This window comes from Rhipicephalus microplus, chromosome 8, assembly GCF_043290135.1.
Source record: "Rhipicephalus microplus isolate Deutch F79 chromosome 8, USDA_Rmic, whole genome shotgun sequence".
In the NCBI taxonomy this organism is placed as follows: domain Eukaryota; kingdom Metazoa; phylum Arthropoda; class Arachnida; order Ixodida; family Ixodidae; genus Rhipicephalus; species Rhipicephalus microplus.
This window is the reverse complement of record NC_134707.1, coordinates 86,847,350-86,862,604: the sequence shown is the minus strand read 5'-3', so window position 1 is coordinate 86,862,604 and position 15,255 is coordinate 86,847,350. Positions and strand designations below refer to the sequence as shown.

Below are 15,255 nucleotides of genomic sequence, written 5' to 3'. Positions count from 1 at the left end.
GGCCAAATGATCTTGGTCGACTTTCTCATGAGCCCACAGAAGTCAAGGCCATACCGGCTTCATACTAATTAGAATAATTTAGGTCTAATTACAGCTAAGTGCAGTGAATACTAATTGTGAGGGAATATTATTCTGAAGTTCAACTGAAGTACTATCTATACTAAAATTTCACAAGGCATAATTAGGCTAAATATGCACACCTAATCAAATCAAGCAAACACCAAGGTAAATGTAAAAATATGATTAGGCTTGGTAGGTCATAGCATCATCAAAGCAATTGGATTATGATGAGCTTTAATTAGGCAACCTTATAATAAAACACATATAGTTAACGTAATTGTAGTTGAATTTTTATGAGCTCTGAAATCCCAAGCTCAGCAATATATATATATATATATATATATATATATATATATATATATATATATAGTGGGAGTAATAATTCAATGGGCCAGTTAGTCTTCGTCTCGGCTGCTGACCCGCAGGGTGCGGGTTCAAATCCCGGCTGCGGCGGCTGCATTTCCGATGGAGGCGGAAATGTTGTAGGCCCGTGTGCTCAGATTTGGGTGCACGTTAAAGAACCCCAGGTGGTCTAAATTTCCGGAGCCCTCCACTACGGCGTCTCTCATAATCATATGGTGGTTTTGGGACGTTAAACCCCACATATCTATCTATCAGTTAGTCTTCGTGAAGGTATGGAATATGGCACAACGGGAGCGTTGTCAACAAGGATAAATATATTTATTTCTCAACAGTTTCGGGAGGGGTCCTTCCTTCATCAGGGGATGAGTTATACTGACATGGATTTCCAAACTTCGTTGCTGCCGCGTCCCTCTCGCCTTGAAACATGTTTGCGAAAGTGAGAGGAAACTAAAAAAAATGAAGAAAAGAAAGAAAGTAAAAAAGAGGAAGAACCACTGTCAACACTGAGAACGAAACCAACTGTCCGTGTACGTCCACTTACGTTTCTTATCACGTGCTGTTCACCGCGACCGTGCCGATCCCTTTCAATAGATGACGAACTCTCTCTGATTCAGACATGGACGTGTTGAAACGGTGACAGAGAGCAAGTACTTCCTCTATGTACGATGTGTAAGACTCACCACATTGTTGCTTGCGAGCATCCAGTGTCTTTTTCGCGAGAGCTGAACGAACCACCGGGGTGCCGAAAATTTGGCGAAGCTGTTGCTTGAAACTTGTCCAGTCCATAATGTCCGTTTCATGATTGAAAAACCATGTTTTCGCTACGCCTGTCAGATAGAAAGAAACACGGCGAAGCTTGGTAGGATCATCCCAGTTGTTAGTGGAACTCGCTCGATTGAACTGGTCTAACCAATCATCCACATCTTCACCTCGAAGTCCGGCGAACGTGGGCGGCTCACGCTGGTGCGCGGTGATAATCCACAATGGATAGGCCGTTGTAGCCGGGGCCGGGGAGGTAGACACAGAAGCGCCGGTTGGCTCGTCCTGAGGCATGTTACCGGACACCTGGCACAAACGATGACCTGAGCGGAGCTCCAGGAGGCAGATAAGGCTGGGAGAGGACGGAAGATCGTAGAGCAAACTCGCCGTAGGTTATTCGCCATTCTAACTCGTCCACGGTCGCTTCCTCTCTTCTTTCCTCGATGTTTCGTTCTTCTATGCGCCTGTCAAGCCATGTTCATCTTACAGTGAAGAATACGTGTCTCGTCTACTTCATTGCCGCCAGCTGGCTCACGTCAACATTGAAGCCAAGCAACAGGATCACAAGCTTGAATATGATGCCTCTCATCGTGCCGTGTCCTTCAGCCCTGGTGACGAAGTCCTCCTTCTTACACCCATTCGCACTCCCAGATTACGTTTTATTGGCCCCTACACTGTCCTGGAGCAAACATATTCTGTTAATTATCGCGTGGCACCCGTTCTTCTTCCGACGAACCGCCGCTACAGGGCAGCAAAAATAGTCCACGTATCCCGCGTTCCTCTTCGATAACGCCTTGGGCAGGATCCCATGGCAAGTTATCTTTCCACCCACTTTTCTTTCTTCATGTTTACCTTACAATTCGGTCTAATATCTTCCCCTATACTTTACTTGGCATTATTGTCTGTTAGATCTCATTAATTATGTGTAAAAACGCGAAAAAACGAGCCCTTAAGTATACACTTCTTTCCTTATTTCATACTCTCGTACTGGCAGACTTAGTGCCTTTAGGTTGCATACGGGGGACTGTTAGTCAGCTGCCTGCTCGTAGTAACTTCACGTGCTACGTGACGCCAAACAGGCTCAAAAGAGTGTACCACACTCGCCGCCATGGCTACTTATGACGCTGACTGACACTCCCTTGTTTAAATTCAGATATAAACCCAATAAAGTGGCGGAGGGGGGGGGGGATAGCTGCCGTGGTAGCTCAGTGGTAGAGCATCGAACGCGTCATTCGAAGGTCGCAGGTTCGGATCCTGCTCATGGCAAGCTATCTTTTCACCCACTTTCCTCTCTTCATATTTACCTTACAAATCGGTCTAATATCTTCCCCTATACTTTCCTTGGCATTATATTCTGTTAGATCTCATTTTTTATGTGTAAAAACGCGAAAAAACGAGCCCTTAAATATACACTTCTTTACACACACACACACACACACACACACACACTTATATATATATATATATATATATATATATATATATATATATATATAAAAAGACAAAAATAACGCCTAGCTAGAAATGTATAGGGGCAGTTATTGGAACCAATCTTATGTAAAGAAGAAGAAAGAAAGGTGGGTAAAAAATAGCTTGCCGTGAGCAGGAATCGAACCTACGACCTTCGAGTAACACGTTCGATGCCCTAACCAGTCGTAGGTTCCATTCCTTCTCACGACAAATCATTTTTCACCCACTTTTATTTCTTCTCATTCACTTTACATGTTCTAATAACTTACCCTATACATTCTTTGGCATTACTATCTGTTAGATATCATTATTATTGTTTCAAAATACGGAAAAAACGAGCCCTTAGGTGTACACTTCTTTTCCTTATTCATTAACGAGTGTCTCGTACTGGCAGACTTGGTGCTGTTAGTTTGTATACGAGGGACTATTGGTCAGCTGCCCGCTCGTGATAAGTTCACGTGCTACGTGGCGCCACACAGGCTAGTGTTCACTCTGCGCCATGGCTACAGATGGCGCTCACGGACACTCCCACGTAGAGCTACTCTATATGCTACCTTTAGGTAGCAGACTGGCGCCACTGTTTGCCGGGCGCCGCTCACCCGGCTCCTGACGATTTCACAACGCCATTGGTCGTGTGCCATCACGTGGTTATAAGTGGTTGAAACGCACTGCGGAGAAACCAACTCTATGCAGACGACGCTGACAACGCCGATGCTCCGCAGATTTCGGGCAGCCCAAGCGCTGTTAACATCGGGTGGTGGTGTTATTCTCACGCATTCTCGCGTTTTCGCCACGCTTCTGCAGAAACACATTAAGCACATAAAGTTCAAACCAGTTAAATACCACTACACTATCATTTCTGAAGTATTTAAGACGTCCGCTGAGAAGCTTGAACCACTAAACTTCGAGCAGGTTGATTTTGTAGAGTTCATAAAAAATGAAATAAAATAAAGCTAAGCAACCATTTATATGCAGGTATCCTGCATGAAGTTTTTGCATCCCTGAAGGAGAAGGTGGCGACAATGGCTCCAGAGGAGAGACATGCATGTCTTTGAATGGACGAAATGCAGATTTCACCAGGGCTTGATTACGACGCGTCCACAGGGAACATTATAGGTAGGATAACTGGGTTTATCAATTGACTGACTATGCTTTAGGTGGTTATGTTCATGCATTTGAGTGGTCTTTAACCTTTTTTTCTAGAAAGTTGTGTATATAGGCCACACTTCTGCTAAAATCATTTTTACACAGTTATCTGATGTGCGTTTTCTGCTTTTCTTCTTTGGTAGCTTCATCTTTTGATGCAGGAGAAGTAAAGAACTGCTGCTTCGATGTAATTAAGCATTCTGAAGCTGTTGGCATAACAGTCAGCGCTGTTGTGACTGACATGGGACCTGGCAACATGGCCATCTGGCGACTATGTGGTATACAAGCTTCAAAGTATGGGAAACCAAAAATCTCATATTCTCACCCTTGCGGGAAAGAAAGGCAGCTGTACTTCTTTGCTGATGCCCCTCATCTCTTGAAAAATCTCAGAGGTCACCTTATTCGAGGCCAGGAGATAATTCTACATGACACCACTGTTAAAAAAGAGAACCTTCCAAGCACCAAGGTAAGCTTAGTGTATTGCCTTGTATTTTCACTGCATTGACTTGGTTTGTGAACACAAGCTGCTCACTGGATTACAAATGCTGTCAATAGTTTTTTCTTTGTTAGGGAACGGGCGATACCACGTTGAAAAGGGGTTTTTCACTTGCAAGTAACACCGCATACCTTAATGTAGTCACTACGGTCAAGCAGCAACAGCTATTGTCACTGTGCTGTAAACGGCATCATTTTAGTATTTTAGTAGCGCTGACAGTTGGTATGGGTTCATGGTTAAGAATGGCGCAAGAATACGAGACACAAAAGGAAGAAAACACAAGGACGAGCGCCTTATCTGTTTTTTTTTGTGACCACGTGCTTTTATACATGTGTGATTTGACTAACAAAAATTAGTTGAGAGTCCGGTGCCTGTCCTTGTGCTTTCATCATTTTTGTGTCACATGTTCTTGTGCCATTCTTAACGATAATCAAGTTTGCTTATTATTGAACTATGTACCGTTGAATCGAGCTGTGCAACATTCCTAAATATGCCTATCAGAAACCGAAGCCTAAATTCTGACAAGAGCGCCTCTGGCACTGCTGCTCAATTGTGTCCATGCTAGCGACCATATCTATGCTTTCGTTGCGCGTATTCATTGCGAAGCCGACATGAGCATGTTCAATGCGAAGCCGTGAAGACAGTTCACACAGAAACTGAGCCCTGTGGTGAGTCACAAATAAAGAACACTATCACGCGTTCTAGATGCCAGTAAAATAATCAGTTTTGTCGTCATTTGACAATAAACATCAGTGAAGTTGCCGTGACTTGTAAATATTGTCAACCAATTGCCTCCCATTTGTTGAAAACTACACTTGCGAATGTGCTCAGTGCGAGTTTCTTGTAATTCAAGTATTCATAAAAATAGAGATACAGGCTGCCCTGCATTGTAAACTAGCTGTTGCAAAACAGTGCCAACAGCTATGTCAGAAGCATCCACCATAATGAAAATCGGCACGACTGGTTTTCTGTGCGCCGCCAACATTAATTACATAATACAATAGAAATCCAACGAGGATTGCATCCAAGGGAGGACAGAAGATTTTGAGGAAAAATTCGTAAGCAGGGGCTGTATTGCAGCTGATGTTTCCACAAGTGGGCATGTCTGCTTGTTGAAACAAGTTGTCAGCCAGTCCGCTTTTCAAAATGCTGGCTCCTGCATAAACCCCATTTATGAATTTTTTGTCACTAAAGAGTATAGGCCATTTAAGATTCAGTTAGCTGGTTATTAGACAGAAAGCCACTAATTAAATCGTGGAATTAAAAACAAATATTTAGCGGTCAGGGGTCGTTTAACTAGTAACGCACGTGCTATGTTGTGACAACTTGATAACCATTTAAGTAAAAGTGCATACTTATGTCCTATATTTCTCAGGTCTCCCTAGAGCACATAAAGAAGGCCTGTGAACTTGACGCCAAGCATCAGCTGAAGCTATTGCCAGTCTTGAAGCTCCGGGACTTGGACCCTTCGCACTCCGAAAAAATTAACAGCATTTTTCCTTGAACAAGTTTTCCGACGATTCGCTATCATGACGTCACGAACCATGAAGACTGCTCTGAGTGAGCTCTGCCCTCAGAAAGGTTATGAAGCGAAGTGCTTTCTCATTACTTTCATAGGTATGGTGACAGACATGGTGATTGTCGACAGAACAGGTAAAAGTTCCAGGAAGCCTTTTCAAACAGGTGCGTGTCTCTCCACACTTTGTGCTGGGGAGTTGCGCCAGCTGTATATTGCAGAAAGGCATTTTAGGTTTTTGATGTTGAGCAGGCTGAGCCAAGATGCCTTAGAGAATATATTTAGCACAATTCGTTTGAAAACACCAATTCCACGTGCAAGAGATTTTAAGGCAACTTTCAGGGTAATCATGCTGGCACAATTCTCGCAACCAAGCCGCCAAGGCACCTATGCAGTCGATGACGCGCAAGATCTTTTAGCTTTTCTGAAATATGAAGGTGGATACGAGAAGCGATTAGACAAACAGGTGGATACTAGCTTTGAGAGCATTTCAGAGCTGTGTGAGAAGGAAGAAGATAGCTTTCTTTATTTGTCTGGATACATCGCATATGCTCTTATTCACAAGTACAAACTTTGCTGTATATGCGAGGGGAGCATGGTTGACAGCAACAAGGCCATTCCTGAGCTTGTGGCCTTGAAATGCTACATAAAGGAACGATAAAATCCACTGAAAGTTCTGTCTGACTTGCTTGTAAAACTGCTGCATGAGTGTGAGGAACTTTTTCGTGTGAATGAATCTCGGCTATTCGATTCAAGCTGGTCATTGGAGAGTTTAAGGAAGGCTGCTGAAGAAAAGTTTAAAGTCTCAAAAAATTTTCATCATGCCACAATGTAGCACAGAGAGCTGCAGCCCATTTTTTTCTTTGCAGGCTGAGGTTTGAATTAAAGAAAAAAATGCTGAGCTTTTGATACAACTTCAGCAATCTGCGAAGTGTGGCTCCACTTCGCACAACCACATTATGATTACGAGAGATGCCGCAGTGAGGGGTGGGGGGAGACTAAAAGTTTCGACCATCTGGGCTTCCTCAACATGCAGCTAAATTGTTCTCAGTTTCCGCCGATTACAATGCCACTAGAGTCTGCAACATCAAGCGTAACAGTGTGATTGCTTCCTGATGCATCGCCATCACTAATTTAGAGTTCATGCTTTTGACTTTTTTTTCACCATTTCAGGCATCACCCTTGATGAATAGTTCTTTCTTAGAGCGGCAAATCTGTGTTTCTTTTTCAAGGCACTCGGTATTGCAGCAAAATTTGTCTAATGTGGTAATTTATGTGTTATAGTCAACATTTTTATTTAAACTTCTTGATTCTGAAGCCATTGATTCTTTGTTAATGTATCAGTCAAATGAAATCTTCGGCAAGAAGTATACTAGAAATTTGTGTTGGTTATGCGGACACTAGAAAGAGATAAGTTGTATTTTCGACAAAGGTCAAGGAACGTCGCACGACTGGTCGAATATGGTACTGTCTTCATATGCAATTGTAAGCTGCAAAAAGAAATTGAATGAAAGCAAACTTATTATGCAGGAGGTTACATATGCACAAACCTCACTGTATTTTGCTCTGTTGTCCTATTGTAGATGCTGGTGTACTTTGCGATGTCAGTGCACGTCAGACACCAGATGGTCAAGATTTTTGAGTCCAATGTACAACATCTCTCATAATGATATCGTGGTTTTGGGACGTACAACCCCAGATATTATTTCCCTGTTCCTAGTCAATTCGAATAGCAAATACAAGTGGTGTACAGAAGTGTTTGCATAGCGTGTCAAGTGCTAAAGTTTGTTCAGTCAAATGAGCTAGCACTTGGCATATATTTTTGTAATGTTATTGAAGGGCAGTGCAATATGTATTTGCTTGTGTTCATTGCATTAGGATGAGAAAAGTGCACTGAAAGCCTCGATATGTTTTTGTGGTGTTATAGAAAGATTGAACGAGTGCAATTGACGCCTCGGTATGTTTTTACAGTGTTATAGAGGTGGTAGTGTTAATAATGTTTTTATGTTTGCTTGTGTTCTTTGTTTTAGGCTGTGGCAAGTGCAATAAAAGTCTCATGATATGTTTTCATTGAGCTCTAAAGATGCTAGTGCAAAAAACTGGTTGTATACTTGCTTGTGTTGTTTCGAAATAAGACTAGTGCAATGAAACCTTCATGATAAGTGTTCGTGGTGCTATAGAAGCGATGTGCAATAAATATTTTTATGTTTGCTTGTGTTCATTCCTTGAGTATGTGAAGAGTGCACTGAAAGCTTCTATAGGTTTTTGTAGTGTTGTAGAAAGATGTGACGAGTGCAATAAAAGCCTCCCTATGACTATTTTTTCAGTGTTATAGAAGTTCTAGTGTTATAAATGATTCCATGTTTCTTTGTGTTCATTCATTCATTCAGGTTGTGTTAAGTGCAATAGAAATCTCATTACAGGTTTTTATAGTGCTACAGAGGTGCAGTGCAATATTTGTATGTTTACTTGTGTCCACTGATTTGAAATGTGACAAGTGCAATAAAAGCCCTATGAGGATAATTTTCTAGTCAATGTGCATGAAAATTTTCAGTACAAGGCACCAGCTATGCTTCGTGCTTGTATATTTACTTTTTTGCATGTTGTGCAGCGGGTGTTGCTATAAAAAGATTAGTGTTGAGTGAGGATTGAGTAAACGCTTGCCTTCTTTTTATCTATGCACAGCACTGCAAAACTTGCTCTATTTGCATTACCCAGAGATGCAGTGAATAGGTTACACGTGTAGAGTTGGTCAGCGTAAGTCGGCTGCATACGTCCAAATTGGTCTGACTGTTGAAACGCTAAAAAAGGGAGAAGTTAACCTAGAATTCTTCGAATCGGCAAGGTGTTTTGATTAACGCGTTAGATTAATGCAGCTTTTAAACCTTAAGCGAAAGGAATGTTGGACGTGACAGGGCTGTTGAACGATTAAAATCAGCTGTCGTTGAGCCGGGATTGTAATACGAGAGCCCTGGGTAACACGGGCGTGCACGGCCACTCTCGATCGCTATCCAGCTCGATTCAGTTGAAAAATAAATACAGCTGGCTTTCTCGCACAGTTTACAAATGAGCCCAACGCAACAAAAAATTATATAACTGACTGGCTCAATCGCGATCAAGAGTGCAAAAATAATCTGATATCTGTAAATGGGTTAAAACAGCGGAATAGAAAAGGAACCGAATGTGCGGGCAACCATAAATGAATATCGCTGTTTCAACGAGCCGATGCACTATGTCTCATTATTATATATCAAGAGCGTAAGCATATATTAATGCTTGTTGGTGTGAATGTAGCAACCGAGTTTTGCTCGTACCTTCCTAAAAATGAAAAGGCAAAAAAAAATGCCGGTACTCAGAAGCGCGAGCGCTGCACCTACGCGGGTGGTGAGTGGTTTTCCCGCCAGACATTTGAACCCAAGATGGCGTACCTTGGCGCAACTCTGCGACCTAAAGGTAGGATATAGAGGAACTCTACTCCCACGTTTAAATTCAAATATAAACCCAATAAAGTGGCTGTGGGATAGTAGCCGTGATAGCTCAGTGGCTAGAACGCGTTATTCGAAGGTCGTAGGTTCGATTCCTGCCCATGGCAAGTTATTCTTTCACCCAATTTTCTTCCTTCTTATTTACATTACATTGGTTCTAATAACTTCACCTATACATTCCTTGGCAATATTGTCTGTTAGATCTCAATAATATTGTGTCAGAACACGAAAAAAAAACGAGCCCTTAGGTATACCCTCCATTCCCTTATATATATATATATATATATATATATATATATATATATATATATATATATATATATATATATATATATATATATATATATATATATATATATATATATATATATATATATATATATATATATATATATATATATTGTACAGAAGCCGCCGAACACTGAAGTGGGTCGAACTCTTATGTGCTTTCTAGTGGGTCTGCCCAAAGAGAACGCCGCTCGCGCGGAGACCCCGTGTTTTGGCCGTTACTGTCGCCATTGTGTAGACTCGCTGTGTGCCGGCTAATAAACGCCATAACAAATTGGTGGAGAGTGCTACGATCCCCTTCGATGCCCTTGGAACTACGCTCACGTACGCTGCAATCTACCATGTCCCACGACGCCTCTCAGCAAACGCCTCCTCCCATGCCACCCCCATGTCCCGGTGTCCCCAGGATCCGCGATCCACCCATCTTCACGGGCGCCGATGGCACTGACGTGGAGGACTGGCTCGCCATTTACGAGCGCGTGAGCGTCCCCAACAAATGGGACGAGGACGGCAAGTTGACAAACTTGGTGTTCTACCTTGCGGGCGTTGCAAGTTTGTGGTACACCAACCACGCGTCCGAGTTTGCAACCTGGTCCGGTTTCAAGACTGCTATCACCAACGTTTTTGGCCACCCTGCCGTTCGCAAGCTGCAAGCCGAGCAGCGCTTACGCGAACGCGCTCAGCAGGCCGGTGAGTCATTCACCAGTTACATTGAAGATGTCCTGGACTTGTGCAAGAAGTCGAACGACAGCATGTCCGAATCAGACAAGATCCGGAACGTCATGAAGGGCATTGACGATGATGCCTTCACGATGCTGCTTGCCAAAAACCCAGGCACAGTAGCTGAGGTCATCACGCTGTGCCAGAGCTACGAGGAGCTCCGCCGGCAGCGTTCGATGACCCGTCGCTCCACATCACGAGATGCAGGGCTTGCAGGCTTGGAAGCGAGCTGTGATCAGGTGGCACTGCTGGCAGATCTCAAGTCCTTCATACGTGAGGAAATCGCGCGGCAGTTCTCTTTCCTGCCCTTTGCCCACCCACCGGCTGCTCAACAATCGGCCCCTACCATTCTTCCACCCATCCGCCGAGCGATTGAGCAGAAAATAGCGGAGGTCATGCCTGCGTACCACCCACAACAACTTCCGGCCCCTGCACCCCCAAGTTACGCCCAAGTGGTCGCAAGGCCGCCTCCAGTCGTTCAAGCGCCTGCACCAGTGACTTACGCCGAAGCTGCCGCACGACCTCCGTCCTTTGCAGCGGGTATGCCGGCTGCATATGTTGGCGCAACCCCTCAGCCTCATTTTCAGCCCACCATGCAGCCTTTCCAGACACCGTTCCGGGCGAGACCCACCCCGGCAAACCGATGGCGCACACCCGACAACCGGCCCATCTGCTTTGCTTGCGGTTACGCCGGTCACGTAGCCCGTTATTGCTCTCGACTACAGCCGGCTCCCACTTCTCCTGTTGCTGGCCACCTTAGCCGTTCGTATAACGAGGAACTGCCGTCTGTGCCACTGTCGTCTCGCCCAGGTCCGTCTGCTCGAAGGTCGCCGTCTCCACGACGTCGGTCTCTGTCCCCCATGCGGCCAAGTTCTTCTGCTCATGAGCGGGAAAACTAGTCGTCGCAGTCCCAGAGGCAAGGACTGCGACGCTATCGCATTGTGAAAGCTCTCAGAGCCGCCCATCTAATGTCATTGACGTGCTTGTGGACGGTGTTCATGCATCTGCTCTTATTGACACTGGAGCTGCGGTATCAGTTATGAGCGAAAACCTTTGCCGCTTGCTTCGAAAAGTGACGACGCCGATTTCTGGACTGTCCCTTCGTACCGCTAGCTCACATCGTATTAATCCTACAGCAGGCTGCACAGCTCGCGTTGTCGTTCAGGACGTTCTGTATGTCGCCCAATTCATCATCATTCCTGCATGCTCTCATGACGTCATCTTGGGATGGGATTTTCTCTCCCGCAACGACGCCGTCATTCATTGTGCCGCCGCCGAAATTGAACTCTCGCCCTTCTCGCATTTGACGCCAGAAGACGGTCCCTCGACACTGAACAAAATTCTTGTGAAAGACGATACTATAGTGCCTCCAAGCTCGACGATGGGCGTATCGGTCTACTGCACCGGTCTCTCCGACACAATTGCACTTGTTTCGCCATCCTACCGTGCTTCCAGGAGGAAAGGGTTGCTAGTACCTTTCGCGACCGTGCAAATCACCCAAGGCAACGCCGCTATTTTTGTGACCAACCCATCCCCGTACACTGTTACCTTGGTTCAAGGGGAATGTCTCGGCAGAGTGGAAGCAGTCGACGACGCACAAGTCCTGGACGTACCCGAAGACTCGCGTTGTCCCGATTCACGTACCATCAGTGCTGTTTCTACTTCTGACCCATCATCTCCTGATGTATTTGGCCCATTCATTGATGACAACCTTACGTCAGTGCAGCGTTCCCAGCTTCTAGACCTGTTGCAAGAATACCGTTCTTCTTTCGATGTCGGGCGAAGTTCTCTCGGTCGCGCGTCCACTGTTACGCATCGTATTGACACTGGTGCCCATCCACCATTACGGCAACGTCCATACCGCGTGTCGCCTGCTGAACGCCGGCAAATTAACGAGCAGGTTGACGATATGCTCCGACGCGACGTCATTCGGCCCTCGGACAGTCCATGGGCGTCTCCTGTTGTTCTTGTTGCGAAGAAAGATGGTTCTGTGCGGTTCTGTGTGGACTACAGACGGCTCAATAAGATCACTCGCAAGGATGTCTACCCACTGCCGCGCATCGACGACGCAATTGACAGCCTTCACGGAGCCCAATTTTTTTCTTCTCTCGATCTGCGCTCGGGGTACTGGCAAGTACCCCTGGCTTATGACGCTCGACCGAAGACTGCCTTCATCACACCCGACGGCGTGTACGAATTCAACGTCATGCCGTTTGGTCTGTGTAATGCACCTGCGACATTTGAGCGCATGATGGACACCGTACTGCGCAACTTGAAATGGCACACGTGCTTGTGTTACCTCGATGACGTTGTTGTCTTCGCTCCAGATTTCTCCACCCATCTCCAACGTCTAAAAGAAGTTTTCGCACGTGTGAGCAATGCCGGCTTGCAACTAAATCTGAAGAAGTGCCGCTTTGCAGCACGCCAACTCACCATCCTAGGGTACGTCGTGTCCAAGGATGGCATTCTTCCTGACCCAGCCAAGCTTCGGGCCGTGGCCGAATTCCCAAAACCTGCGTCCGTCAAAGAACTGCGTAGTTTCGTGGGCCTGTGCTCATACTTCCGACGCTTTATACGAAACTTCGCCACGATTATATCACCGCTGACGAAGCTCCTCGGAAGTAACGGGCCCCTCAATTCGTGGTCGTCAGAGTGCGACAACGCGTTCTTGAAGCTCCGCCACTTGTTGACGTCTCCTCCCATTCTCCGCCACTATGACCCTACGGCCCCAACAGAAGTTCACACGGACGCCAGTGGTGTAGGCCTCGGCGCTGTCCTGGCGCAGCGCAAACCCGGGTTCCCTGATTATGTTGTGGCATATGCAAGCCGTACGCTCACAAGAGCCGAGACAAACTACACCGTCACGGAAAAAGAGTGCCTGGCGATCGTCTGGGCTCTTACAAAGTTTCGACCTTATTTGTATGGTCGCCCATTCGATGTCGTCACTGACCATCATGCACTATGCTGGCTGTCATCATTGAAGCATCCCTCAGGCCGCCTCGCCCGTTGGGCTCTTCGCTCACAAGACTACGACATCCGCGTGCTGTACCGCAACGGACGCCAGCATGCTGACGCCGACGCCCTCTCGCGCTCCCCTCTGCCTGAAGCTAACGTGCCCTGCTCAGTATCCTCGGTTGTTGTTTCTGCCATTGATGTTGACATCATCGCTACCGAACAGCGAAAGGATAATTGGATCGCCCAACTGATCGACTTGCTCTCTGATCCGTCCGCAACGCCATCCACGTGTGCCTTGCGTCGTCGAGCTCACCATTTCGCCATTCGTGACGGCCTCCTACACCGACGCAATTACGACGCCGATGGCCGGCAGTGGCTACTCGTGATACCCCGCAGTCTGCGGTCGGAGATATGTGAATCCTTCCATTCTGATCCACAGTGCGCGCACTCTGGGGTATTCAAAACCTACCATCGCATTAGACAACGCTATTTCTGGCGCGGGATGTACCGCTACGTCCAGCAGTTCGTTCGCTCCTGTCTCGCTTGCCAACGCCGCAAACCGTCCGCACACATGTCACCAGCCGGTCTGCAACCGCTACCTTGCCCTGACCGTCCGTTTGGGCGCATAGGTATCGATTTGTACGGACCACTTCCTCTGACGTCCACTGGCAACCGCTGGGCCATCGTCGCCGTAGATCATTTAACGCGATACGCCGAAACTGCCGCTCTCCCTGCGGCTACTGCGCGTGATGTTGCGTCCTTCCTACTACATCGATTTATATTGCGCCACGGTCCACCCCAGGAGCTTCTCAGCGATCGAGGCCGTGTCTTCTTGTCAGAAGTCGTCGATGCCATTCTCACTGAGTGCCATTCTGTCCATCGCAAAACTACTGCTTACCACCCGCAGACGAATGGTCTGACCGAACGCTTTAACCGCACCCTCGGCGACATGCTGTCGATGTACGTCGCCGCCAACCACACGAATTGGGATACCATACTGCCCTTCGTCACTTACGCCTACAACACCGCCCCTCAGAGCACGACTGGTTTTTCACCTTTCTTTTTGCTGTACGGAAGGCACCCGTCACACACCATCGACACGATACTCCCGTACACGCCGGATCCATCTGAGTGTACACCTATTTCCGAGACCGCCAGGCTTGCTGAAGAGTGTCGCGAGCTTGCCAAGACTTTTACGACGCATGAACAAGAGCGGCAGAAGAGTATTCGTGATGGCTCCGCCACTTCTGAGCCCACCTTCCTTCCTGGTTCCCTTGTATGGCTCTCAATCCCGACCTCTGTAGCTGGCCTTTCTTCCAAACTACTCCCGAAATATGAAGGTCCCTACCGTGTGATCGAGCGCACATCTCCGGTCAACTATCTTATCGAGCCAATTGAACAATCTTCGGACATGCGCCGCCGCGGGCGCGACATAGTCAACGTGGAGCGTCTGAAGGCTTACTATGACCCGCTCGTAGTGACAAGCTGTTAGGTCGCCAGGCGGCTCCCTCTTCGACCCCGGGGTAATTGTACAGAAGCCGCCGAACACTGAAGTGGGTCGAACTCTTATGTGCTTTCTAGTGGGTCTGCCCAAAGAGAACGCCGCTCGCGCGGAGACCCCGTGTTTTGGCCGTTACTGTCGCCATTGTGTAGACTCGCTGTGTGCCGGCTAATAAACGCCATAACAATATATATAGTCATATAGTCAAGTAGATCCTCCATGAGCGGTCACAACGTGGTTTATTTCGACGTTTCGGCCTACGGCCTACAGTGTTGCCTTCATCAGGATATGTATATTTATTTTATTATTTATTCATACTGCAGACTACAAAACGTGGTCCAAGCAGGACGGGCAATCAGGAATCACAAAAACAGAGGACTAACATTGATCACGAACGTAATAAATAACAAAGTGAGTAAGATGAGGAAATATATACAGTGCTACATCAACAAATATACACTATGAGACAAACATACATACTATGCAAGGCGGTCAC

The 15,255-nt window shown here is 46.5% G+C and overlaps 1 protein-coding gene across 1 annotated transcript; it reads left to right on the top strand.

Annotated features, from left to right (window-relative positions):
• The first annotated feature begins 3,631 nt into the window (after positions 1-3,631).
• LOC142768645 (uncharacterized) lies at positions 3,632-5,887 on the top strand. The gene is made up of 3 exons (XM_075870653.1): positions 3,632-3,768; positions 3,942-4,264; positions 5,670-5,887. Exons 1-3 carry the CDS (start codon positions 3,708-3,710, stop codon positions 5,796-5,798), a joined length of 513 nt encoding a protein of 170 aa, XP_075726768.1. The 5' UTR covers positions 3,632-3,707; the 3' UTR covers positions 5,799-5,887.
• The last annotated feature ends 9,368 nt before the right edge of the window (positions 5,888-15,255 follow it).

What these genes read in the sequence shown, in the direction of transcription:
- LOC142768645 (XM_075870653.1), top strand. Translation starts at nt 3,708, where the DNA reads ATGGACGAAATGCAGATTTCACCAGGGCTTGATTACGACGCGTCCACA. An exon ending in GTCCACAGGGAACATTATAG is followed by an intron (nt 3,769 to 3,941) that starts GTAGGATAACTG and finishes CTTCTTTGGTAG; the next exon opens with CTTCATCTTTTGATGCAGGA. An exon ending in AGAACCTTCCAAGCACCAAG is followed by an intron (nt 4,265 to 5,669) that starts GTAAGCTTAGTG and finishes TATATTTCTCAG; the next exon opens with GTCTCCCTAGAGCACATAAA.